Here is a 27,707-nt window from a genome sequence, read left to right as displayed (position 1 = left end):
CCAAAATATTGATGCTGCAGCCTCTTTAGGTGTGGTAGATACATATAAATTACCACCCAATTATTGCATTTTGGGACATTAATCTACCTTGTGAAAGTTGAGAGATTTAGAGATGATAAAAAATGGAAGGATAAAATTATTTAAGGCATAAAACTAAACAGACACTGGCAGGAACATGCATTCTGAGTTAAGCAGATTAACTTTGGTGTGTTGATTAGTTCCATATTGCCATTGTTGGATGATGCTGAAATACTGTTATGAAATTTAATGTAAAAGCATCTTGTTATGATTATGATGTTGTTGTTGTGGTCTTCTGTCCAAAGACTGGTTTGATGCAGCTCTCCATGCTATTCTATCCTTTGCAAGCCTCTTCATCTCTGAGTAACTGCTGCAACCTATGTCCTTCTGAATTTGCTTGCTGTATTCACCTCTAGGCCTCCTTCATCGATTTATAACCCCCACCCCCCCCCCTCCATGCATCCCTCCAGTACTAAACTGGTGATCCCGTGATGCTTCAGAGTGTCTTACCAACAGGTCCCTTCTTCTAGTCAGGTTGTACCACAAATTTCTCTTCTCCCCAGTTCTGTTCAGTACCTCCTCATTACTTACATGATGTAGCCATCTAATTTTCGGCATTCTTAAGTAGCAACACATTTCAAAAGCTTCTATTCTCTTCTTGTCTAAACTATTTAGCATCCATGTTTCACTCTCATACATGGCTACACTCCTTACAAATACTTTCAGAAAGGGCATCTAAATCTATACTCGATGTTAACAAATTTCTCTTCTTCAGAAACAGTTTTCTTGCCATTGCCAGGCCACATTTCATATCCTCCCTACTTCAATCATCAGTTATTTTGCTTCCCAAATAGCAAAACTCATCTACTAATTTAAGTGTCTCATTTCATAATCAAATTCCCTCAGCATCAACTGATTTAATTCGACTACATTCCATTATCCTCATTTTGCTTTTGTTGATGTTCACTTTATATCCTCTTTTCAAGACACTGTCCATTCCGTGCAACTGCTCTTACAAGTCCTTTGCTGTTTCTCACAGAATTACAAAGTCATCGGCAAACCTCAAAGTTTTCATTTCTTCTCCCTGGACCTAAATACCTACTCCGAATTTTTCTTTCGTTTCCTTTACTGCTTGCTCAATATACAGATTGAATAACATCAGGGAGAGGCTACAACCCTGTCTCACTCCCTTCCCAACCACTGCTTCCCTTTCATGTCCCTTGACTCTTATAACTGCCATCTGGTTTCTGTACAAATTCTAAATAGCCTTTTGCTCCCTGTATCTTACACCTGCCACCTTTAGAATTTGAAAGAGAGTGTTCCAATCAACATTGTAAAAAGCTTTCTCTAAGTCTTGTAATGATATAAATGCTGGTTTGCCTTTCCTTAACCTATCTTCCATGAGAGTCGTAGGGTCAGTGCTGCTTTGCATGTTCCTACATTTCTCCGGAATCCAAACTGATCTTCCTCGAGGTCGGCTTCTGCCAGTTTTTCCCTTCTTCTGTACAGGATCGTGTTAATATTTTGCAGCTGTGACTTATTAATATAATTTGATAATTTTCACATCTGTCAGCACTTTCTTTCTTTGTAATTGGAATTAGCATATTCTTCTTGAAGTATGAAGGTATTTCGTCTGTCTCATACATCTTGCCCACCAGGTGGAAGAGTTTTGTCACAGCTGGCTTTCCCAAGGCCATCATTAGCTCTAACGGAATGTTGTCTACTCCGGGGGTCCTTGTTTTGACTTAAGAATGTCATTGTTTTTTCAGATTCTTCACGCAGTATCCCATCTCCCTTCTCATCTTCATGTGTGTCCTCTTCCATTTCCATAATGTTGCCCTCAAGTATGTCTTCCATGTATAGGTCCTCTATATACTCCTTCCACCTTTCTACTTTCCCTTCTTTGCTTAGGAATGGCTTTCCAGCTGAGCTCTTGATATTCATTCAGGCAGTTCTATCTTCTTCTTTACAAAGGTCTCTCATTTTTCTGTAGGCAGCATCTATGTTACCTCCGTTGATATATGCTACTACATTCTTACATTTGCCCTCTAGCCATTCCTGCCTAGCGATTTTGCACTGCCTTTCAATCTCATTTTTTTAGATGTTTGTATTGCTTTTGCCTGCTTCATTTATTGCATTTTTGTATTCCTCCTTTCATTGATTAATTTCAATATCAATTGTGTTACTCAAGGATTTCTACCAGCCCTCGTCTTTTCACCTTGGTGTTACTCAAGGATTTCTAATAGCCCTCGTCTTTTTACCTACTTCATCCTCTGCTGCCTTCACTATTTCATCTCTCAGTGCTACCCATTCTTCTTCTACTGCATTCCTTTCCCCTGTACTTGCCAAATGTTTCATAACGCTCCCTCTGAAACTCCCTACAACCTCTGGTTCTTTCAGTTTATCTAGGTCCCATCTCCTCCTCAAAATCGTGCCTTTTTGCAGTTTCTTCAGTTTTCATGTGCATTTCATAACCAACAAATTGTGGTCAGAGTCCACATCTGCCCTTAGAAATGTCTTACAATTGAAAACCTGGTTCCGAAATCTCTGTCTTATTGTTTATATAATCAACCTGAAACCTTCCGGTCTCTCCAGCTCTCTTCCACATGTACAACCGTCTCTCATGATTATTAAACCAAGTGTTAGCTGTATTTAATTATGCTCTGTGCAAATTTTTACCATGTGGCTTCCTCTTTCGTTACTTTCCTCCCAATCCATATTCATGTACTACTTTTCCTTCTAACAAATTCCAGCCCCCCATGGTTATTAAATTTTTGTCTCCCTTAACTATCTGAATAATTTCTTTTATCTCCTCATACATTTCCTCAATCTGTTCATCTGCAGAGCTAGTTGGCATATAAACTTGTACTACTGTGACGGATGTGTGCTTCATGGTTATCTTGGCTACAATAATGTGTTCACTATGCTTATCTGCATTTTTATTCATTATTAAACCTTCTCCTTCTTTGCTGTTATTTGACTTTGTATTTATAACCCTGTATTCACGTGATCAGAGGTCTTGTTCCTCTTGCCACCTAACTTCACTAATTCCCACTATATCTAACATTAACCTATCCATTTTTTTTCTAGTGTTCTAACTTACCTGCTCAATTAAGGGATTTTACATTCCACACTCTGATCTGTAGAATCCCCGTTTTGTTTCTCCTGATAACAAAGTCCCCTTGATTAGTCCCCTCCTGGAAATCCGAATCGGGGACTATTTTACTTCAGGAATATTTTACCCAAAAGGATGCCATCATTTTTAACCATACAGGAGAGCTGCATGCCCTCGAGAAAAATTACAGTTGTAGTTTCCCCTTGTCTTCAGCTGTTCACAATACCAGCACAGGAAGGTTGTTTTGGTTGATGTTGCAAGGTCAGATCAGACATCCAGATTGTCCCCCCTGCGACTAGAGAAAAGGCTGCTGTCCCTTCATCAGGAACCACGTGTTTATCTGGCCTCTCAACAAATACCCCTCCATTGTGGTTGACTAAGTAACTAGGTGCAATCTTAAAAAGGAGCTGTACATCAAAGAACACAGTAGTGTGAATATACAATTAATAAATAATAAATTCATATGTTCTAAAAGCTAAAATTGAAAGTAACAGATAGCCACATGGGGTGAAATCACAGGCTGGAATTTTCTAGTGATTAATACACATGGCTTATGTTGAAATTTCTAATAAACTTGAGATGTTGTAACTAAGTACAGCCCTTATCAAAATGCAAGTTAATTCTGCGGTGAGCATTTAGTTTACCAGAATGAATCTTTTTCACTAACAAGTCAACTTACTGAGTGAGCTGGTGCAATGGTTAAGACTGTATTTGCGTTTTGGAGGAGTAGAATACAAATATGTTTTCAGTCAGATTTAGATTTTTTGTGGTTTACCTAAGTTGCTTCAGGAAAGTGCAAGTGCAACTGGCAGGATGGTCCTTTTTTGAAAAGGACACTGATGATCTCTTTCCCATCTGTGTCCATTCAAAAGCTGTAGTCTGTCTCCAGAGACCTGGTCATTGATAGGATGTTATCTCAACTATATCATCATCATCATTGCCATCATTTTTTGTAGGAGATATTATTCTTGATAAAACTTCCTGACTTGGATCTGGACCCTAGGCTTTTGTGATCAATGTGATGGAAGTTTGTTTACAATGAATCTTTCATGCATAATGACAGATTCATTCTGGAGGAGCACTCAGGCTGTACTTAAGCTGTTCTCCATCATATCCCATTTCACATGAAGTATGTAGGAGAGAGATAGTGGAGTTTGAAAAGAATGTCTGAACAGATCTGAGCCAGGTGACTGGATATCTGTCAGCATAAACAAAAAAAGTGCTTTAAAATTTGTAGCTGATGTATTCTTAACAAAAATGCCATACAATACATTTAAAAGAAACATAAGTTACAATATTCTTCTATCCCTATCGACATCCCAGTTCACTGCCTTAGTAAGTGTTGCACACTGCTACCTTTTCGGGCGATAAATAAGTCACGCTCTTTGTCTATTTTTACATTATAGCTTCTGTAAATGTTATTTCATTCCTGTGATAACTATTAATATGCTTTTGCATATCTTGCTTTACACGAAAAGCGTGATTGCACTGGCTGCATACATATTTTTTCTCACCAGTATGAACAGTTTTGTGGTTCTTCAATGCATATGACCGCCGGAATGCTGCCCCACAGATGTCGCATGGAAATGGCCGTTCATCCTTGTGAATTCTACAAAGAAAGTGTGAAATTACTTAAGTACAGTTAAATTTTTACAATTTATGCTGTTAATAAGTTCTTTCAAGGGGCAACCAGAGACAGGATTAGTGGTCTAAATATGAACAATGAAATTTGATAATTAGCACTGTTCATAAAGATAGCAGCAACAGAACAAAATCATTTCCATTCACATTTATGGACTGTGAATACAGTTAGTGCTACAGGTACTCAGCAACATTAAAATTAAGAGTTGCAGCTAGAATTACTCAAGCACTGGTCTTCCTAAAATTGCACAGAACTGATGACTTTGTAATTATCAATTGATTCAAAAAATATGAGCTGATTAAAGCAGGGATATACAAATGTTTGGGTCAGTTTCAGAGTTCTTAGATATGGAACAGGTTAAACTGAGAGTTAGGGCTCAAGATTTTTGCTTTCCAGGAGACAACAAGATCACTCAGTGGAGTATGGGGGAGGGGGGAGGGTTGGGGGGGGGAGGGTTGGGGGGGGGGAGGGGAGGAAGAAGGTTCCTTACCTGAAGACATTAGGTCAAAATCTCATTGCATTTCTCGTGGTTGTCAATCATACATGAATGCAGGTCTTGTTTGTTTTGCTTCATTATGGAAAAAGGCTGCACATGTCAGTAGGAAGTAGGTTACAGTACGCTTGTTCGTCCACTGCTTGAATATTGCTCAGCAGTGTGGGATCCGTACCAGATAGGGTTGATAGAAGAGATAGAGAAGATCCAACGGAGAGCAGCGCGCTTCGTTACAGGATCATTTAGTAATCGCGAAAGCGTTACGGAGATGATAGATAAACTCCAGTGGAAGACTCTGCAGGAGAGACGCTCAGTAGCTCGGTACGGGCTTTTATTGAAGTTTCGAGAACATACCTTCACCGAAGAGTCAAGCAGTATATTGCTCCCTCCTACGTATATCTCGCGAAGAGACCATGAGGATAAAATCAGAGAGATTAGAGCCCACACAGAGGCATACCGACAATCCTTCTTTCCACGAACAATACGAGACTGGAATAGAAGGGAGAACCGATAGAGGTACGGAAGGTACCCTCCGCCACACACCGTCAGGTGGCTTGCGGAGTATGAATGTAGATGTAGATGTAGATGCAAACATCTTCTCCACTCCTCTGTCAAATTCCGTAAAGGTCCAATATGTGTTTTTAATTGAAGAAGTTAGTGGCATTTTTGGAATTAAATGAATCCTTCAACACAATGAACTGATCATCTCAATCTGTAGACTGTCCGACACATTCCAAATTTACAGTTACTGGTTTTGTCAATATTTTGTACTTGCTTTACAATTTTCTGAAATGTTGCAAAAAATTCCTGTCTCAGAACTCAACTTTCTGCTGTACTATACTGTCTTGTAGACTAATTGTAATTGATTTTAGAGTGAAAAATGTTGATATTGTTCCCCTTTCACTTGTTTGGAAGATAAATGAAGATTCCTTTCTAACATGTCCATGTTACAATATAATTTGAATATAATAGAGGGAAACATTCCACGTGGGAAAAATATATCTAAAAACAAGGATGATGTGACTTACGAAACGAAAGCGCTGGCAGGTTGATAGACACACAAACATACACACAAAATTCAAGCTTTCGCAACCAACGGTTGCTTCATCAGGAAAGAGGGAAGGAGAGGGAAAGATGAAGGATGTGGGTTTTAAGGGAGAGGGTAAGGAGTCATTCCAATCCCGGAAGCGGAAAGACTTACCTTAGGGGGAAAAAGGACAGGTATACACTCGCGCACACAGACACATATCCATCCGCACATACACAGACACAAGCAGACATTTGTAAAGGCCAACATATAATTTGGCCAATATAATTTGTAAAATAAGTATATTTTTCAATTCCATAGTTAAATTCTATTTATTCAAATGGTCCATGTTAACAGAAAGCCAAAACACGATTCCATTAGAGCCAAGAGAATTCAAGAGAAGTTTTTATCTTTTCCCATATTGCCAAAAAACAGAACTAAAGGGTATTTCAAAAAGCGCACCAATTTTAAATGACATAGTATGTTTTTATTTGTCACTTGACAACATTGCTGTGTATCATTTCAGTTTCAATAAACATTTCAACTGTTACTTTAGTCTGAATTTATTATGTTTCTTCATGTGTGTCTTAATCATGGTGCAATTTACTATTGCCCAATGTGTGATAATAGTGAAAACGATTTATCAGAATGTAAAAAGTTTTATGCAGCAACTGTGACATCTTCGCACGATTGTAGGGCACAGTGAAGCACTGAGAGAATCAACAGTTCACAGACATATTTTAAAGTTCAATAAAACAGCTTAAACAATGAACATTAAAATGTGTTCATTATACTCTCTTTCTTACTGATCTATGGAAAATGCTGTTGTATTTTTTAACAGTGTGGGGGTTAGTCAGGTGAAGTTGGTTCTTCTCCATTCCCAAGAATTGAGCTTTTATTTATTTATTGGTGTTGTAAAATCTATCCTGCTGTGTGTCTAAAGCAGATCGTAAAAAAACATTCAGTATATTCAAAGTTCTCTTCATAACAGTATACAATTTTTTTCTTAACTCTAATAATGCAATATTAAGATACTGGTTTATACAGTATACCTTAAAAAGTAAAGTTAAGTAATGAAACAAAAAAAGAAATAATTGTGTTACTTCTCAAGTAAATTTCTTTAGCTGAACTTTGGTTTGTGGCTACCTTAGAACATCTTCTGTGTTTGCCTGCACTGAGTGGGAAAATAGCCTACACTTCAGTCACCTATTCATTTCCTACATGTATTATAGCTATATATCTAATGTGAAACATTTAAAATTGCAATTAAATTTGTTATCCAGTTGCTGAGCGACTTGGCAAAAAGGTCCAGTCATCACAATTATTTTTAAATGGCAATAGCATATTATTACTCATAAGTTATGTATTTATATTAAACTAAATTACAATTACTTAAGTGTCCAGTCTTGAAGATCTAACATGTTTGTTATTCTGGATCATGTAATTCCTTGTACTTATCTATTTTACTGTGATGTCAGGAGGACATGTTCTCAGAGTGACATGAAGATTATCTGCCATTGTAGTACTGTATGATTCCATTATCCTTATGAGAACCCATAAGCTCATACGTTTTAGGGTGGTCCTGTGCTATCTCTGTAGTTCTCAGTTCAAAGGTGGTCAAGGATAGACGTGACTCAGGGACAGATCTAAATCTCCTCTTCAAGATATGATTTGCCTGCACATGCTGAAGGAGCTGAGTAAGTGCATGCACCCATGGGTCTATGTCTTTGGATGAATGGTCCAAGTTGAAACAAGCTATTTCAGCAGTAAGTGCAATCCAGTTTGCTCTCTTCAAATCCCAGCCTTCCAGTTCGTGATTGCCTCCACTGTTTTCAGTTACTATTTGTGTATCAAAGATTATGACACTATGGTTGCTAGTGGTAATGTGTTGCTTAATGTTCCAAGATATAAAATTAGTACCCACTGCCTGATTTGCGTGTGTGATGTCTGTATCAATGTATGCATCAATACTATTTGCAGTGTGCTTCCATATTCATTTAACACAGTCAGGTCCACTTCTTGGTTCAAGTCTTGCATTATTACATCCCGTCCATCTGTCATTCTGCTGTGACAAAGCACCGAATTAGCGTTCTCACCTGTTCTTGTTATTTGATATCCATGAAAACTGTACACTAATGCATATCTTAATTTGTCAAGGAATGGATCAGTCATATGGAAGTACTGCATGTATATGCAGACAATGATCTAAATGCATTGAGGAGTACACATATCTACTGTTACAGCATAGTCACTGTGTAACTGTGCACTTTGTTGGCAAGGTATCTATGAATGGAATGATGGTTGCTGCCTTGGCGTTCTGCTGGCCAACTATTGTGCTCATGTGTGTCTATAAGTGCAGAAGTTTCCCATTTCTCACGTACAGTTCTTGGACACCCAATTGCTCTATGATCTTTCACAGGTCATTTATGCAGAATGCATAATGTTGATCTACAGGAATCTGATGCTGTTATATGTATGTTGTATGAACATAACACTTAAGTGAAGGCAGGGTAGGGTCAAAACAGACTTGTCCATGGGCGTGCACAAAATCTTTGTACACCTGTTCAAGAGTAAAAACTTCATTCCCACATGTATAGACTTGTCTGAGAAAATTGTAGAGGGCTTTTACACCTGTAGGGAGAGTAATCAAAATAAGTAAGTAATATAAATAAGTAAGCAAAATATGATGAGCTGCCAGCAGTGTTGAAAAAATAATTATGTTTCCAAGACTTACTACAAATCTCATGGCTGCTTGAGAATTAAAGAATCCTGCAACCTACTTAGCCTGATGCTGTGTTCTGTATCTCCATGCACATGGTTTGAGTTGTTCTTTGCGACAATGTCAGTGCAGTATTTCTCTCATTGCACGCAGAGGGTTCATCTGTTATGGGCCCTGATATATTCTTCTTGTGTTTGGTGATTCCTTTGCTACATGTGATGGAGGCACCTGGTACTTTCATTCTGATATCCAGATTACAAGGTACAGAGCCCACAAATTAGGAGATGGGAGTGTGACATCTGTCGACATGTTGATGCACATTGTCAGAGGTAGTGCTCTACGTAACCAATGTTCTTTCAGGTGTTTTAGATAAATTAGATGTTACAATGTCACTGATCTGTATGTCAGTGGTACAATTTGTTCAGGCAGGCTGGAAATCATTAAAGGTACCACCACCATGTACGAAGTTAACTTTGTCGTGTCGTGGCACTGATGATGAGGTTTGTGGATCCTGGGTTGTGAGGTTTTGCCTGTTGTATGTATCAAAATCTCACTCAGAATTGTGGCAGCCATTGTATATCTCTAATTATGATAACTTACTCTCTGTTTCATTTATCTTAAACAGAATCTGAGCCTGAAAAATTGCTCATTTGAAAGCTGCCATGTTCAGTTCTGGAGCTATCGTTTTGCAGACCTGGTCATTTCAGAAACCCGTCAATGTAGTCAGTCATTTCCTTGTAATGGTATTCAACTGTCAGTGTTTAGAGCAGGTGCATCATGTGCTGGACATTATTTAGAGTTTCCTAAGGATGCAGGACACCAAGCTGCTTTCACCATCCGACTGCTAAGCACTACTGCTCTGATGGAAAATGACTTGTGTCTCTTGCGACTATGCATGGCTGAAATCTACTGTGTGTATACGTTGTTGTTGTTGTTGTTGTGGTCTTCAGTCCTGAGACTGGTTTGATGCAGCTCTCCACGCTACTCTATCCTGTGCAAGCTGCTTCATCTCCCAGTACGTGCTGCAGCCTACATCCTTCTGAATCTGCTTAGTGTATTCATCTCTAGGTCTCCCTCTACGATTTTTACCCTCCACGGTGCCCTCCAATACTAAATTGGTGATCCCTTGATGCCTCAGAACATGTCCTATCAATCGATCCCTTCTTCTAGTCAATTTGTGCAACAAACTCCTCTTCTCCTCAATTCTATTCAATACCTTCTCATTAGTTATGTGGTCTACCCGACTGATCTTCAGCATTCTTCTATGGCACCATATTTCGAAAGCTTCTATTCTCTTCTTGTCCAAACTATTTATCGTCCACGTTTCACTTCCATACATGGCAGCACACCATACAAATACTTTCAGAAACGACTTCCTGACACTTAAATCTATACTCAATGTTAACAAATTTCTCTTCTTCAGAAACGCTTTCCTTGCCATTCCCAGTCTACATTTTATATCCTCTCTACTTCAACCATCATCAGTTATTTTGCTCCCCAAATAGCAAAACTCCTTTACTACTTTAAGTATCTCATTTCCTAATCTAATTCCCTCAGCATTACCCGACTTAATTCGACTACATTCCATTATCCTCGTTTTGCTTTTGTTGATGTTCATCTTATACTCTCCTTTCAAGACACTGTCCATTCCATTCAGCTGCTCTTCCAAGTTCTTTGCTGTCTCTGACAGAATTACAATGTCATAGGCGAACCTCAAAGTTTTTATTTCTTCTCCATGGCTTTTAATACATACTCCAAATTTTTCTTTTGTTTCCTTTACTGCTTGCTCAATATACAGATTGAATAACATTGGGGATAGGCTACAACCCTGTCTCACTCCCTTCCCAACCACTGCTTCCCTTTCATGTCCCTTGACTCTTATAACTGCCATTTGGTTTCTGTACAAATTGTAAATACCTTTCGCTTCCTGTATTTTACCCCTGCCACCTTCAGAATTTGAAAGAGAGTATTCCAGTCAACATTGTCAAAAGCTTTCTCTAAGTCTACAAATGCTAGAAACGTAGGTTTGCCTTTTCTTAATCTTTCTTCTAAGATAAGTAGTAGGGTCAGTATTGCTTCAAGTGTTCCAATGTTTCTACGGAATCCAAACTGATCTTCCCCGAGGTTGGCTTCTACCAGTTTTTCCATTCGCCTGTAAAGAATTCGGGTTACTATTTTGCAGCCGTCACTTATTAAACTGATAGTTCAGTTATTTTCACATTTGTCAACACCTGCTTTCTTTGAGATTGGAATTATTATATCTTCTTGAAGTCTGAGGGTATTTCGCCTGTCTCATACATTTTGCTCACCAGATGGTAGAGTTTTGTCAGGACTGGCTCTCCCACGGCTGTCAATAGTTCTAATGGAATGTTGTTTACTCCCGGGACCTTGTTTCGACTTAGGTCTTTCAGTGCTCTGTCAAACTCTTCTTATTTCATCTTCATCTACATTCTCCTTCATTTCTATAATATTGCCCTGAAGTACATTGCCCTTGTATAGACACTCTGTATACTCTTTCCACCTTTCTGCTTTCCCTTCTTTGCTTAGAACTGGGTTTCCATCTGACCTCTTGATATTCATACAAGTGGTTCTCTTTTCTCCAAAGGTCTCTTTAATTTCCCTATAGGCAGTATCTATCTTACCCCTAGTGAGATAAGCCTCTACATCCTTACATTTGTCCTCTAGCCATGCCTGCTTAGCCATTTTGCACTTTCTGTCGACCTCATTTTTGAGATGCTTATATTCCTTTTTGCCTGCTTCATTTACTGCATTTTTATATTTTCTTCTTTCATAAATTAAATTCAGTATTTCTTCTGATACCCAAGGATTTCTACTATCTCTCGTCTTTTTACCTACTAGGTCCTCTGTTGCCTTCACTACTTCATCTCTCAAAGTTACCCATTCTTCTTCTACTGTATTTCTTTCTCCCATCCTGTCAATTGTTCTCTTATGTTCTCCCTGAAACTCTGTACAACCTCTGGTTCATTCAGTTTATCCAGGACCCATCTCCTTAAATTCCCACCTTTTTGCAGTTTCTTCAGTTTTAATCTACAGTTCATAACCAATAGATTGTGATCAGAGTCCACATCGGCCCCTGGAAATGTCTTACAATTTAAAACTTGGTTTCTAAATCTCTGTCTTACCATTATATAATCTATCTGATACCTTTTAGTATCTCCAGGCTTCTTCCATGTATACAACCTTCTTTTATGATTCTTGAACCAAGTGTTAGCTATGATTAAGTTGTGCTCTGTGCAAAATTCTATCAGGCGGCTTCCTTTTTCATTTCTTAGCCCCAATCCATATTCACCTACTACGTTTCCTTCTCTCCCTTTTCCTACTACCGAATTCCAGTCACCCATGACTATTAAATTTTCGTCTCCCTTCACTATCTGAATAATTTCTTTTATTTCATCATACATTTCTTCAATTTCTTCGTCATCTGCAGAGCTAGTTGGCATATAAACTTGTACTACTGTAGTAGGCGTGGGCTTCGTGTCTATCTTGGCCACAATAATGCGTTCACTATGCTGTTTGTAGTAGCTTACCCGCATTCCTATTTTTTTATTCATTATTAAACCGACTCCTGCATTACCCCTATTTGATTTTGTATTTATAACCCTGCATTCACCTGACGAGAAGTCTAGTTCCTCCTGCCACCGAACTTCAATAATTCCCACTATATCTAACTTTAACCTATCCATTTTCCTTTTTAAATTTTCTAACCTACCTGCCCGATTAAGGGATCTGACATTCCATGCTCCGATCCGTACAATGCCAGTTTTCTTTCTCCTGATAACGACGTCATCTTGAGTAGTCCCCACCCGGTGATCCGAAAGGAGGACAATTTTACCTCCGGAATATTTTACCCAAGACGACGCCATCATCATTTAACCAGGCAGTAAAGCTGCATGCCCTCTGAAAATTAGTTGCACCACATCTACGTACGGGTCACTAAACATTTTCATATTCAGTCCAAGCTATTTCTGTTTTTAGAAGGAATTGGTAAGTGGCAGTTTTTTTTTTCATGTGAGCATTGTTTTCCTCTTTTAAGACATGGAATGCAATTCGGTATTCTACTGCATTTGTCAGGCAACCTTTTGTTGATTTGTTTCCATAATGGGAACAAACCTGTTGTTCTGCTGTGCATTGATTACTTTAATGTCTTTGTTATCTGTTGATTTAACAAAAACATTATTTATATACCGAGTCATCTTTTTATGAATTAGCTTGGCATTTCTGCGTACTTATGCTGAGGTGTACTCTTGTACAGCTGGAGTTTGATTTCTGAATCGGATCTCTTAGCCATGCTTTTTAGTTCCTTGGTCTACCCTGTCAGGTTTATTTGAAAAACAGCCCATTTTGAAATCTTATGTCTCAGATCTGGAAGGAATCCCACTGAAACCACCTTTTGTTTCCCTGGTTCCTTCATGAACAAATTGCATAGTGTCATCATAGACATCTTTGACAATGTCAAAGTCCTCAGTACACTGAGACAGATCAAACCACAGAGGGGGTGTTTTCTTGTTGCATGGATGAACAGCAAACCAGCATCTACACTAATTGATGGTTGCAGAGCCATGGCACTTTGTGCTGTGTCACAGCAGATAGGGTAATGCCATGCCTGTGCCAGCTGAGTTGTGCTGAAAGCAGGAAGCTATGCATGTAGTGGCCTTGCTGACACACAGCCTTGAGTCGACGTATGCCCTCTTCCAGCTGACACTACAGTAACCTTGCCGGCTAGCTCTGCTGGAGAGCAGGCAGGAATGCTGCATCATCTAATGGCTGGCATAGCTAGTGTGGAATATCTATGCCTGTTACTCCTTGGAATTTTGTGATGGTTCATGGCTGACGAAGTTGATGCACCACGCAAAGTGTGACCCATTTATGGAACTTTGAGTTGGTGTTTATGGGCCACAGCCAGTGACATGATTTCGATTAGCTAATCACACAGTAGTATAAATCTAATCACTATATACTTCTGTGCTGTGTTCAACCCTCAACAGATACGAATTACCTGCAGGAAGACTACCCACTGGTAATTCATCCATACAACCCCAATTCCTTTCAGTAGACATAATGCAGCACAAAAGCACAGTTTATGTGCTGGTTACATCCTTATAATGTGTTTCATGTACACTGCATACACACACAGGATTTTCCATTACACGTAAGTACATCCCATACTGAAAGCAGGTAGTGTCCTACTTATGACAACTGGGCATAGGATGTTGTTCAGTAAGGCAAGTTCTCTAGTATGATGTCTATTACAGAATTCAGTCCATGCAGTAGCTGAAAGAAACCAGTCACAAGAAAAGGCGACATTTTCTTGACTGGTTTCGTTTCTGAGAAGACAGTGGTGTTACAAGGAACATAATCTTTTGTGACAAGGTGCATCTTCGCTTAAATGGATTTGTGAATGAAATGAAAAGAAAAGAAAAGCTGTATCTGGGGCCTACATGGTTCAAGAGACGGAACTGCATCCACAGCAAGTGATGTCCAATAGCTATGGTTTCAGCTTGATGATGCCACCTTTCACACTTCCTGCAAAACAATTTAGTTTCTTCATGAGTGTTTTCCGGATTGACTCATCTCGCATAATGGCGGCCAACAATGACCACCAAGGTCGTATAACTTAAGCCCTAGTGATAGACATTTTTTTTTCAGGGTTATCTTAAATTGTTGGTATGTGTCAATAACCCACAAATCGTGCACAAGCTAAAGAAGGAAATTCAATGTATTGTTGGCTTAATGGAAGTGGAGTCTTGTCAGGTAATCATAGCAAATTTCATGGACAGAGTTATTTCATGCCAGCACAATGGAGGAGGTCATATGCCAGATGTAATTTTCCATACCTGAAATGGGAAGGTGTGATGAACTTGTTTATGTATTTTGAAAAACTGTACTTAAACAACCCTATATTTCTTCTCGCAGTTCCCACACTTGCTCAAAAATGTTTCTCAACCTCAGCACCAAACAATTGTGTGATATTGTACACTTTTACGGTGAACTTCAGTGTTACCCAAAACCAAAAATAACTGTCAGTGGCTGAGACCTCTTGCGCTAATAAATTTTACAATTTTTGTCTCAATATCCACAATACCGTCCACACTTGCACAGTGTGTAAACAATGAATGAATTTGCCTCATGGTGCAGGTATGTTTAATTAACAGTTTCCTGAATTCTATGCAGGAACCCAACATTCCTGCATGTTAAATTTGGAGATCTGGTAGTAGTACCACTACTCAGCATCTGCTACACTTCTTGGCGCATCCCAAACCTTTCATAAGCAAATCTTCTCCTGAGAGTGTCTTTAATTGACTTCTGAGAGCTGTTTCTGGATTATAATGAAGTAGCCATTAACACAATGATAAACAGAAGCAGGTGCATAGAGCCTCTTATGTTCGTACTTTCATCTGGTGCATGAGAAAACCGATGAAATTGCTCACATTTACAGAGCAAATGTTCAGAAAAGTTATTTGCTATCTCCTCTACTTGTCACGTCATTATTCTCCTAGATAAGCTGATGGTGTATTTTTTATTGTATCAAAACTGGTACCAGAGACAGAGATTCGTGGCAGATTGTTCTGAATATCTTGTCCCAAAATTAATTTGAACAGATAGAGGATAATGCCTTAGGCCTCCTACTGATAAACAGACCTGAACTTTTTGAATTAGGTAACACAAAGGAAGGCAATAGTAATCATATGAATGAGATAGCATCAATGACAATGGATTTTAAAAGAAACATTAAGGAAGGTGGGAAAATAGCTATGCTCAGCAAAAGTAACAGAATACAAATTTGCAGTGTACGTGAGTGTTAACATAAAATATTCAGTTCTGAGAATGAAGATGTGAAGTGTAAACGGATAAAATTCAAAAGCATCATTCAGTATGCCTTAGAAAAGCATGTTCTGAGCAAGGTTTTAGTAGATGGGAAAGACTCACTGTGGCTTAATAGCTGTGTAAGAAGGTTGCTACAGAAGCAAAGAGAGAACCATTGCAGATTTAAGAGAAGTCAAAACCTCACTAAGAAACAAAAGATGAATTAGCATAAGCAGAGCATTGAGAGAAGCATTCAGTGACTCTGAAAGTAAAATTTTGCCAGCAAACCTGACTGAAAACCTAAGAGGTTTTGATCTTACGTAAAATCAGTAAACAGATCAAAATCAGCTATTTATTAGCTCAGTAACCACATTGACATTGAAACTGAAGATCTCAGAAGGTTCAAATACTGAACTTGGTCTTCTGAAACTGTTTCATCATGGAATATTGTAATACAGTCCATTCTTCCAATCACTGCATGAATACTAAATGGCAGATGTTGACATAACTGATTGTAAAATAGAAAAGCAGCTACAATTGCTTAATAGCAGAAAAGCATCTGGACCTGATGGGATACCTGTAAGATTCTACAGAGATTACATGTCATAACTTGCTCAACTTCTAACTGTACTTTATTGTAGGTTGCTAGAGCAACACAGATTACCTAGTCACAGGAAAAAAGTGCAGGACATTGCTGTTTTCAAGAAGGGTTGTAGGACAGATGCACATAGTTATAGGCCTATATCACTGATGTCACTCAGTTGTAAAATTATGGAACATGTTTTATGCTTAAGTACTATAACTTAATAGTTATGGAACAAATACTACCTATATAAAAACCAACATGGATTCCGCAAACAGAGATCTTGTGAAAATCAGCTTGCTCTGTTCATGAGATCCACAATATACATTGGTACTCAGGTTGATAACACATTTCTTGACTTCATGAAAGTGTTTGATATAGCTCCACACTGTTGTTTAGTGAAAATAAGAAGTACATTCTTACCAATTATTGTATCAGTTTTGTGACTGGATTCAGGACTTCCTTGCAGACGTAACTGAACATGTCGCTCTTAATGAAACAAAATCATTATAGACACACATCAAAAAAAAATTTCTATCGCCTCAATTCCAAGAGTTCTGGAACCAGTACAGAAAATTGAAATAGAGATCAACATAAACATCATTTCCACCCTTTTTATTGCTCGTGAAAACCACACATTACATACAGTGAGACCTTCAGAGATGGTGATCTGGATTGCTGTACACACTGGTGCCTCTAATACCCAGTAGCATGTCCTCTTACAATGATGCATGCCTGTATTCGTTGTGGCAAACTATCCACAAGTTCATCAAGGCATTGTTGGTCCAGATTGTCCCACTCATCAACAGCGATTTGGCGTAGATCCCTCAGACTGGTTGGTGGGTCATATCGTCCATAAATAGCCCTTTTCAATTTGTCCCAGGCATGTTCGATAGGGTTCATGTCTGGAGAATATGCTGGCCACTCTAGTTGAGCGATGTCATTATCCTGAAGGAAGTCATTTACAAGACGTGTACGATGAGGAATGCGAATTGTCATCCATGAAGACGAATGCCTTGCCAATATGTTGCTGATATGGTTTTACCATAAGGCAGAGGATGGCATTCACATATCGTACAGCTGTTACGGCGCCTTTCATGACCACCAGCAGCGTATGTCGGCCCACATAATGCCACCCCAAAACAGCAGGGAACCTCCATCTTGCTGTGCTCATTGGACAGTGTGTCTAAGGTGTTCAGCGTGATCAGATTGCCAGCTTGTCTGGCTGAAGGCATATGCGAGACCCATCGGTGAAGAGAACGTGATGCCAATTCTGGGCAGTCCATTGGACATGTTGTTGAGACCATCTGTAGCGCTCTATGAGGTGTCATGGTTGCAGAGATAGACCTCACTGTGGATGTCGGGAGTGAAGTTGGGCATCATTCAGCCTATTGCGTACATTTTGAGTCGTAACACGACGCCCTGTGGCTACACGAAAAGCATTATTCAACGTGGTGGCAATGCTGTCAGGGTTCCTCTGTGACATAATCCGTAGGTAACAGTCATCCACTGCAGTAGTAGCCCTTGGGTGGCCTGAACGAGGAATGTCATCAATAGTTCCTGTCTCTCTGTATCTCCTCCATGTCCGAACAACATCACTTTGGTTCACTCCAAGACGCCTGAACACTTCCCTTGTAGAGAGCCCTTCCTGGCACAAAGTAACAATGCAGACGCGATTGAACCGCAGAATTGACCGTCTAGGCATGTCTGAACTACAGACAACATGAGCCATGTACTTCCTCCCTGGTGGAATGACTGGAACTGATTGGCTGTCAGACCCCCTCCATCTAATAGGCGCTGCTCATGCATGGTTATTTACATCTTTGGTCAGGTTTAGTGACAATCAAAGGGACTGTGTCTGTGATACAATACCCACAGTGAACGTCTATCTTCAGGAGTTCTGGGAATCAGGGTGATGCAAAACTTTTTTTGATGTGTGTATAAATGTCCAGTGGTTAATGTCAGAAGCTCCATGAGGCTGTTTGCAGATGAAGGTGTCTATAAGATTTAGCAATGCCAGAAGACTGTAGTGAACTGCAGAGATACCTGCAGAGGATTGATGAATGGTGCAAGGACTGGTCATTGGCCCTCAACATAAATAAGTGTTAAATACTGTGCACAGATAGGTGAAGAAATCTACCACTTTATAATTACACTTGATGACAATCACAGCCAACAACTACTACCTTAAAATTCCTAGGAGTAACCATCCAGAGAGACTTGAAATGGAATGACCACATAAAACAAACTGTAGGTAAGACAGGTGCCAGGAAGAATCTTAAGGAAATGTAATTCATCCACAAAGGAGTGGCTTAAAAAAACACTTTTTTGACTAATTCTTGAATACTCCTCAATAGCCTGGCTCCTTACCAGGTTGGATTAGTAGAAGAGAGTGCGAAGATCCAACAAAGAGCAGCATGTTTAGCTACAGGACCGTGTTATTAATGTAAGAGTATTATTGAGATGTTCAACAAACTCCAGTGGCAGACATTACAAGAGAGGTTTACTCTTGAAATTCTGAGAATGTACATCCTGGGATAAGTTGGGCAACATATTAAATCTTCTGAAATATGTCTCATGAGATGACCACAATGAGAAAATCGGAGAAATTAAGACTTCTACAGAAGTTTACTGACAATAATTCTTCCCACATTCTGTTCACAAGTAGGACAGGGAAGGAGGAATATGATTGTGGTACACAAAGTATCCTCTGCCACACACCATAAGGAGACTTGTAGAATATTGATATACATGACTTCGGACACATCAAGCACATCTTTCTGGAACTCCTGGTGCTCAAATGTTTCATTCTCTATTGTGAAATTATATACTGCAGCATACCTAACTTGTCACCTTGATCATTTTTGTTTTGTTTCATAAAAAATATTTCTCCAAGTGAACCCTTGTTTAACATGACGTGTGTCCTTGTCTCTTCAGTATGTTCATTGCAGCACCTGTAATGTTTTGTGTTAGAATACTGCTTAAGATTGTACTATCTGAAAACTGAATGCTTTATTGAAAATTAAGAATACAGCTTTATTACCAACTCTTGAAAGAAAGTGCTGTCCACTCACTATTGAATTTTGACACTCCCTAAGAGATTCCCTTTTTTTGCTGCCATTCTCATCATACTGAAATACTACTATCACACTTCTCTGTGAGAAAACGACAACTTTCCATACAAGAGTCATCTGTTACATTGAACTTTTGAAGCAGTGTTGTCACCATATTTTGAAGTCCGCTGTCACTGTCTTGGATGTGTCATACAAATTATTTGTTTCTCATTTAGTTTTTTAAATTATGTGCACTACAAACAAGCAATGTTACAGAAAAAGTGTGTCTTTATGTAATGAATACAAGATTTTATGAAAATAAATTACACACTAGCTTGATACCATTGCTGTCTACTAGGGGAACATTTAACCCAAATTAAATGAACAAATTAGAGAGATGGATACACTCCACAGTTTGTGATACAATAGTCCAAATGTATCACAGTCCTGTTTATGGACATCTGCAATCGCGTTCCGGCTTGCAGACCATATTTTACACCTTCACCACTTGGTTTAAAGCACACTTGGGTTAAAGCAATGGACATACAGCAATGAGAAACTGAACTAAAATTCCCATTCAGTATTTCCAATGTACGTTTTCTGAAGTTTACTGAAATAATTTCAAGTGAGTGCCGTGATAACTTTTTCAGTAAGATGACAGGTAATTCCTTCCTCTTTTGAACTAACCCATTTAAGTCCAACTGAAGCTTTTGTGCATGAAACTTTGTTTGTAGATGAAGATATCTTAATTTCTAACATTATTTACTTCCTTAATTTGGTACTGTTTGGTTATCATAGTTTCCAATGTAGTTAGTTACTTGATAGTACAGTTAGTTGATTTCCTGTGTCACTTGCACAATACTGTGTGTCCCAGGAGTAATGGCCAATATTCACCTACATGACAGGAATGATCATTCGAAGTGAAAAAGTCGAGTAAACATGGGCTCTAAAATACATACCTTAAGAGCTAGGAACACTTCATTGTCTTCAATGCTATGAAATGAGTCTCTTGTACTGCAGCCCTCAGGGGCTCAGCATTCGTTTGCCAAGTATGGCCCTGGTGACCCCGTGGTTCCTGAGCTGGGAACTGGTAAGTGCTGCCAGTTTGCTGTTACCATAAGCTCTGGGCATGCTTCAATGACCCCAGTACAGCACAGCAGTGGAATGTTGTGTGTCACAGAGAATGGGGACCTTGGCTTGACCACCCGGATCGCGAGGATGGTAAAAATCTCTTTAAAAAAAAACCCTCACTCTCAAGGTGTGCTGCACACTGATGAGATGCTTAACTGTCGACGTGGAACAGTCATCAGCAGGCCATCTCTGGGAACCTGCTGCATTTCAGTTGTATAAGGCTTACTCCAGCACCTCGGGGCTCTGTCTAAGTGGACCCTTGTTTCCCTAGCTGCTCATGGGACCGAGATGGAACCCTCAAAATCATCATCTCCTCCCCGTGGGAAGGGTGTACCATCTGGGAGTATTCACACCAAATCCTCCAAACGAATGAGGGAGGCTAGCCTTCCTGGTAACATGCATCAGTTGAATTATAGTAACAGGACTCAAGGAGCCATAAATCAAAATGTGTTTTTTATTTATTTATTTATTGTTCCATGGGACCACATTAAGGAGAAGTCTCCATGGTCATGGAACGAGTCAAAACATGAAATTATAACACGATTGTAGAAACAGATAAAATGAAATATAAGAAACATATTTAGGCGACACGTCATTAGTTTAAATAAAGTAAATCAAGAATGTAACACTGGAATTTGCTTAATTTTTTAGCTCTTCCAGGAGCTCCTCGACAGAATAGAAGGAGTGAGCCATGAGGAAACTCTTCAGTTTAGACTTAAAAGCGTTTGGGCTACTGCTAAGATTTTTGAGTTCTTGTGATAGCTTATTGAAAATGGATGCAGCAGAATACTGCACTCCTTTCTGCACAAGAGTCAAGGAAGTGCATTCCACATGCAGATTTGATTTCTGCCTAGTATTAACTGAGTGAAAACTGCTAACTCTTGGAAATAAACTAATATTGCTAACAGCAAACAACATTAAAGAAAATGTATACTGCGAGGGTAATGTCAGAATTCCCAGACTATTGAATAGGGGTTGACAAGAGGTTCTAGAACTTACACCACACATAGCTCAAACAGCCCGTTTTTGAGACAAAAATACCCTTTTTGAATCAGAAGAATTACCCCAAAAAATAATACCATATGACATAAGCGTATGAAAATAAGCGAAGTAGACTACTTTTCATGTTGAAATGTCACTTATTTCAGATACTGTTCTAATGGTAAATAAAGCGACATTTAGTTTCTGAACGAGATCCTGAACATGGGCTTTCCACAACAGCTTACCATCTATCCGTATGCCTAGGAACTTGAACTGTTCCGTCTCGCTTATAACATGCCCATTCTGTCTGATTAAAATATCAGTTCTCATTGAATTGTGAGTTAGAAACTGTAAAAACTGAGTCTTACTGTGATTTAGCATCAAATTATTTTCCACAAGCCACGAACTTATTTCATGAACTACATTATTTGATAATGTTTCAATATTACACACAAGATCCTTCACTACCAAGCTGGTGTCATCAGCAAACAGAAATATTTTTGAATCACCTGTAATACTAGAAGGCATATCATTTATATAAATAAGAAACAGCAGTGGCCCCAGCACAGATCCTTGGGGAAAGCCCCATTTAACAGTGCCCCATTGGGACTGAACATCATTACCACTCTCAGTATTGCGGAGAATTACCTTCTACTTTCTGTTCTTAAAGTAAGAGGCGAACCAATTGTAAGCTACTCCCCTTACTCCATAATGTTCCAACTTCTGCAGTAATATTTTGTGGTCGACACAGTCAAAAGCCTTCGTTAAATCAAAGAAAACACCTAACGTTCGCAACCTTTTATTTAATCCGTCCAAAACCTCACAGAGAAAAGAGACTATAGCATTTTCAGTTGTTAAGCCATTTCTAAAACCAAACTGTACATTTGACAGCAAATTATGTGAATTTAAATGCTGCAGTGACCTTGTATATACAACCCTCTCGATAACTTTAGCAAACACCGATGGCATAGAAATAGGTCTATAATTATCAACATTATCCCTGTCTCCCTTTTTATAAAGTGGCTTCACTACCGAGTACTTTAATCAGTCAGGAAACCGACCACTCCTAAAGGAAAAGTTACAGATATGGCTAAGTACTGGGCTAACATACATGAAACAATACTTCAGTATTCTGTTAGATACCCCGTCATATCCATGAGAGTTCTTGGTCTTTAGTGATTTAATTATTAACTCAATCTCCCTCTTGTCAGTATCATGGAGGAGCATTTCAGGTAACAGTCTCAGAACACTTTTTTCTACGAGCGCTATATGATTCCCTGTTGGGACTAGGTTTCTATTTAGTTCACCTGCTATATTCAGAAAGTGATTATTAAATACTGTACATATACGCGACTTATCAGTAACATGGACATTCCCACTATGCACTGATTCTATATCCTCGACCTGTCTCTGCAGACCAGCCACTTCCTTTACGACTGACCATATGGTTTTAATTTTATCCTGAGACTTAGCTATTCTATCTGCATACCACATACTTTTTGCCTTCCTAATAACTTTTTTAAGCACCTTACAATACTGTTTGTAATGGGCTACTGCATTTAGATTGCGACTGTTTCTAACGTTTTGATATAATTGCCACTTTGTTCTACAAGATATTCTTATACCTTTAGTCAGCCACCCAGCCTGCCTGTTTGTGCTAGTACCCTGTTTTGAACGTTCTAACGGAAAGCAACTTTCAAAGAGCATGAGAAAAGTCTTGAGGAAAGCATTATATTTATTGTCTACTGTATCAGCACTATAAACATCTTGCCACTCTTGTTCCTTGATGAGGTTTACAAAAGTCTCTACAGCAACTGGATCATCTTTCCTAAAACGTTGGTAACTATATTTAACCTGCGTTGCAGCACAAAAATCTTTTAGACTTAAAATTTGTGCATCATGATCTGAAAGGCCATTCACCATTCTGCTAACAGAATGCCCTTCTAGTAATGACGAATGAACAAAAATATTGTCTATGGTTGTTCTACTGCTCCCTTGCTCTCTCGTTGGAAAGAATACAGTTTGCATAAAATTATATGAATTAAGGAGGTCTACCAGCATCCTTTTCCTTGCACAATCACTTATACAATTAATATTGAAGTCACCACATATAACTAACTTTTTGTATTTCCTATAAAGTGAACCAAGAACCTCCTCTAGCTTTAGCAAAAACGTTGTGAAATCGGAGTCTGGGGATCTATAAATAACAACAGTAAGAAGTTTAGCTCCACTAAATTTAACCACACCTGCACAACATTCAAACACCTTTTCAGTGCAGTACTTTGAAACATCAATTGACTCAAATGGGATACCGTTTTTCACATACATGGCTACTCCCCCACACCGCAAAGAGCTCCTAGAAAAGCTGCCAGCCAACCTGTATCCTGGTAAAGGAAGCCTCTGAATTATCTCCTTATTTAAGAAGTGTTCAGATATACCAATAATTTCAGAGTCAACATCTATAAGTAGTTCACTAACTTTATCTCTAATGCCTTGTATGTTTTGATGAAATATACCAATTCCCTCATTAATCGGATACCTAAGCTTTGTCGAAAGTGGTTTCTTTGTTAGAGAGACTTCCCTTAAGCAGGAATACCTGTCAGCTGACTTCAATCTAAAAAAGGTACAGCTATAACACCCACAACTACCGGAATTTTCCCATGAGTGATCCCACCACCCCCACCTATGCTGTCACCTATAAGCTTTGCCAACCTCCCCTTTCCATACCTGTTGAGGTGCAGGCCATGTCTAGTGAAACCCGTCCTGCTGATAGACTCCACTGACACCACTGAAATGTGACTCATGCCTTCGGTCATTAGCGCACCCCCAAGTCTCATGTTATTACGCCTGACGGCTGTATTAAGATGAGGCCGATCGTGACGCTGAAACAGTTCCACGAAATGCACATTCGTGTTGCCAGTCTGAGTGGCTATCTTTTCCAGGTCACCATCTATGTCATACTCCCCATCCCTATCAATACTATTACCAGCCCCACCCACAATCACTACCTGATCCTTTTTTGTAAAATCCCTACATAACCCCCTATGTTAAAAGTCACCTGAGCCAATCCTGCATTAGGCTTCACAATGCTGGTGACCTGGTACTCACTCCCCAAAACTTCCTGCAACTGCTGGCCTACACCTCTACCACGAGAACTACCTAACAGCAGAACCTTCTTCTTTCTCTTAGACTTTGCAACTGTCCTAGCCACCGTAACTGCTGAGGTCTGCTGCATACTTCCTACATCTACAGCTACTAGAGATTCCTCTCCACTAGACTCTGACAGTTGCTCAAATCTATTACAAACACCAATAGTAAAACTATCTGAAAATCTCCTTCTCCTAGCAGATCTCTTGCCAACAGCCAGCTCCCATTCCCCAACCCCCTTCTCCCTCCTCATCCTATCTAGCTCCTCCTGTGCGTTTTTCAACTGCACCTGAAGGGCACAGATCTTATGCTCCTGCTCTTCTATCAACTTACTCTTGCTACATAACCTGCAGTTCCAGGAGAGGATCTCACCAGAATGCCCACTGGCTTCCCCACTGCATCCCCCCCCCCCCCCCCCCCCAGTGAAAATACTTCGAACAAGTCTCACACCACAATCCACTACTCACGAACCTACGGCAAAGCCCACACTTCTCACTCATGGTAAAATTTTACAGTTATTGAAACAAGAAAACAACTTTATCTAAGTTCCGCTACTACAATAAGAAGATGTTAAAAACTGACTTACTCCACAAGGAAAGTAACTACTATTATTGACAGTATTAATCAACAACAAATGAGAATATAACAAAATACTAACACAGAAAGAAAATCAAATGTCTAATGACAGTAACGAAACTGAAAGCAGTTCGGAAAAATTTCTTCTGAAGTTATTTCACCGGAAAACACCAAGAACACCAGTTGAAGACTACGAAAGTTCCTAAATAAACTACTATACACAAATTAATGATATGAATATAATAGAGGGAAACATTCCACGTGGGAAAAATATATTTAAAAAGAAAGATGATGAGACTTACCCAACATCTCTGCCCAAACTCTTTGCCTTTACAAATGTCTGCTTGTGTCTGTGTATGTGTGGATGGATATGTGTGTGTGTGTGTGTGCGAGTGTAAACCTGTCCTTTTTTCCCCCTAAGGTAAGGCTTTCCGCTCCCGGGATTGGAATGACTCCTTACCCTCTCCCTTAAAACCCAATCCTTTTGTCTTTCCTTCTCCTTCCCTCTTTCCTGACGAGGCAACCGTTGGTTGCGAAAGCTAGAGTTTTGTGTGTATGTTTGTGTTCATTTGTGTGTCTATCGACCTGCCAGCGCTTTTGTTGGGTAAGTCTCATCATCTTTCTTTTTAAATATATCTACTATACACAAACAATTAATTAGTACTTAGCTTTCGATGCGCCGCTACAGCTGCAACTGGTCAGCGCGGAATGTAAACACAGGTAAGAGATTAAGTTGCTCGATACGAAACACTCACAAATATCAGGTCACAACACAAGAAAGACAAAGGTGAATGAAGAAACCACTAATAAGTCACTTATATAGTAAATATTAACACAAAAACCGTTAAAATATATATCTGCAACCTAAAAATAGATGAAAACTTAGAGAGCGATCTCACACGCAGTCACACGCGTATGACGTCACACCAAAGATGGTCAATAAGAGGAAGGAGGGGACATTAAAAAAAGTGTCCCCCCTTCTATATCTGTAAAGGCTTGGAAGCACTTGCTGGAAGCCTGAAGAAAGTGACTGCACAATGGTTCCCCACTGGTCGAGACTTAACAGGCCAAAGCAGATGGAACTACTTACGAAGACCGAAAAATTGGTTGAATATGATGTAACTGTTGAACTGCATAACTCCCATAACTCTAACAAGGGTGTGGTCACATGCTGTGACATTATGGATATCTACATAACAAAACTTAAACAGGAATGAGCATTACAGGGGATAGTGGACACAGAGCAAAGGATGTGTAGGAATAATGAAGAAATTGAGAAGACAGCCACCTTCATTGTGCTCTTTAATTCTCCAGTCTTGCCAGACCACATCATGACAGGTTCCCGCTGACTTAGGGTGAGGCCTTATGTACCTAACCCTATGCGGTGCTACAAATGCCGGCATTTTGGTTACCGTATTTACTCGAATCTAAGCCGCACTCGAGTCCAAGCCGCACCTGAAAAATGAGACTTGAAATAAAGAAAAAAAAAAATTTCCCGAATCTAAGCCGCACCTGAAATTTGAGACTCGAAATTCAAGAGGAGAGAAAAGTTTTGGGCCGCACCTCCAAATCGAAACAAAGTTGGTCCATTGTAATATGAGACGCAATTTAGGTCGAATGAATGACGATACAGCTACAGTAGTTTGGTTCGAGTCGTAAGCTTAGCAGTTAAGCTTTACCATGTAGCCATTGCTATGCGTCAGGCGCTCCGTCCGTATTTATACGGTTACCCTTCCTTTATCACGTGCTTCGCCTGGTTTGAATTGATTGCTTATTTTGCTTTGATCTGATAAATGCCATTTTCTTTGTTATAAGTGTTTGTGTCACTCTTAAGCTGAAAATGCATTACTGCACTGTGTCATGCATTGTTTGTCGCTTTCTGATAGTGCGTGTTTACGGCCTGTCGTGGCTCGCGGCATGGCTAGCGTTTGTGCGCGCTACCGCTGCGTACAATTAAAAAAAAAAAAAAAGAAAAGAAAACAAAGAGAGGAATCGTCTCATTAACAAAACAACGGCAAGAGACTGCTATTTGTTGTTACTTACACTGCTGCTTTCTTTGATAATGACCAACAAGAATCAAATAATAAACTGCGTATGATAGAACATGTTCTGAACGAGAGTTAGGCGAAAATTTTTCATCGTTTGAAAATCTTTGCGGCCGCTTCTTTATTACATCAAATTCTGCACAGAAATTAGAGTCATCTTAGATTTAAAAATCTAGTCACTTGCCATGCTTCATTTCTGACTGTATCACTATTAGGCATAAGAATAATACAAATATAAACATGACACAATACGTATATTCTTCCGCGTTTGCTGTTGTCTCACTCTAGTTTCGTAGTTTATTAGGCAGACAGGATTTAAATGAGATAGCAGCAAACACGAAAGAATACATGG

At 39.3% G+C, this 27,707-nt stretch overlaps 1 protein-coding gene across 1 annotated transcript in view; it reads right to left on the bottom strand.

The window, feature by feature from the left end:
• Positions 1-7,802: 7,802 nt before the first annotated feature.
• Positions 7,803-27,707, bottom strand: part of LOC126090712 (zinc finger protein 26-like) — a 94,437-nt gene continuing 74,532 nt past the window's right edge. The window contains exon 4 of the mRNA XM_049907010.1: positions 7,803-8,186. Coding sequence (XP_049762967.1) covers positions 7,803-8,186 — 384 coding nt within the window. The remainder of the gene's footprint in view (positions 8,187-27,707) is intronic.

Source organism: Schistocerca cancellata, chromosome 1 (genome assembly GCF_023864275.1).
Source record: "Schistocerca cancellata isolate TAMUIC-IGC-003103 chromosome 1, iqSchCanc2.1, whole genome shotgun sequence".
Classification (NCBI taxonomy): domain Eukaryota; kingdom Metazoa; phylum Arthropoda; class Insecta; order Orthoptera; family Acrididae; genus Schistocerca; species Schistocerca cancellata.
The sequence above is the reverse complement of the archived record's forward strand: the minus strand, read 5'-3'. Positions and strand labels throughout refer to the sequence as shown.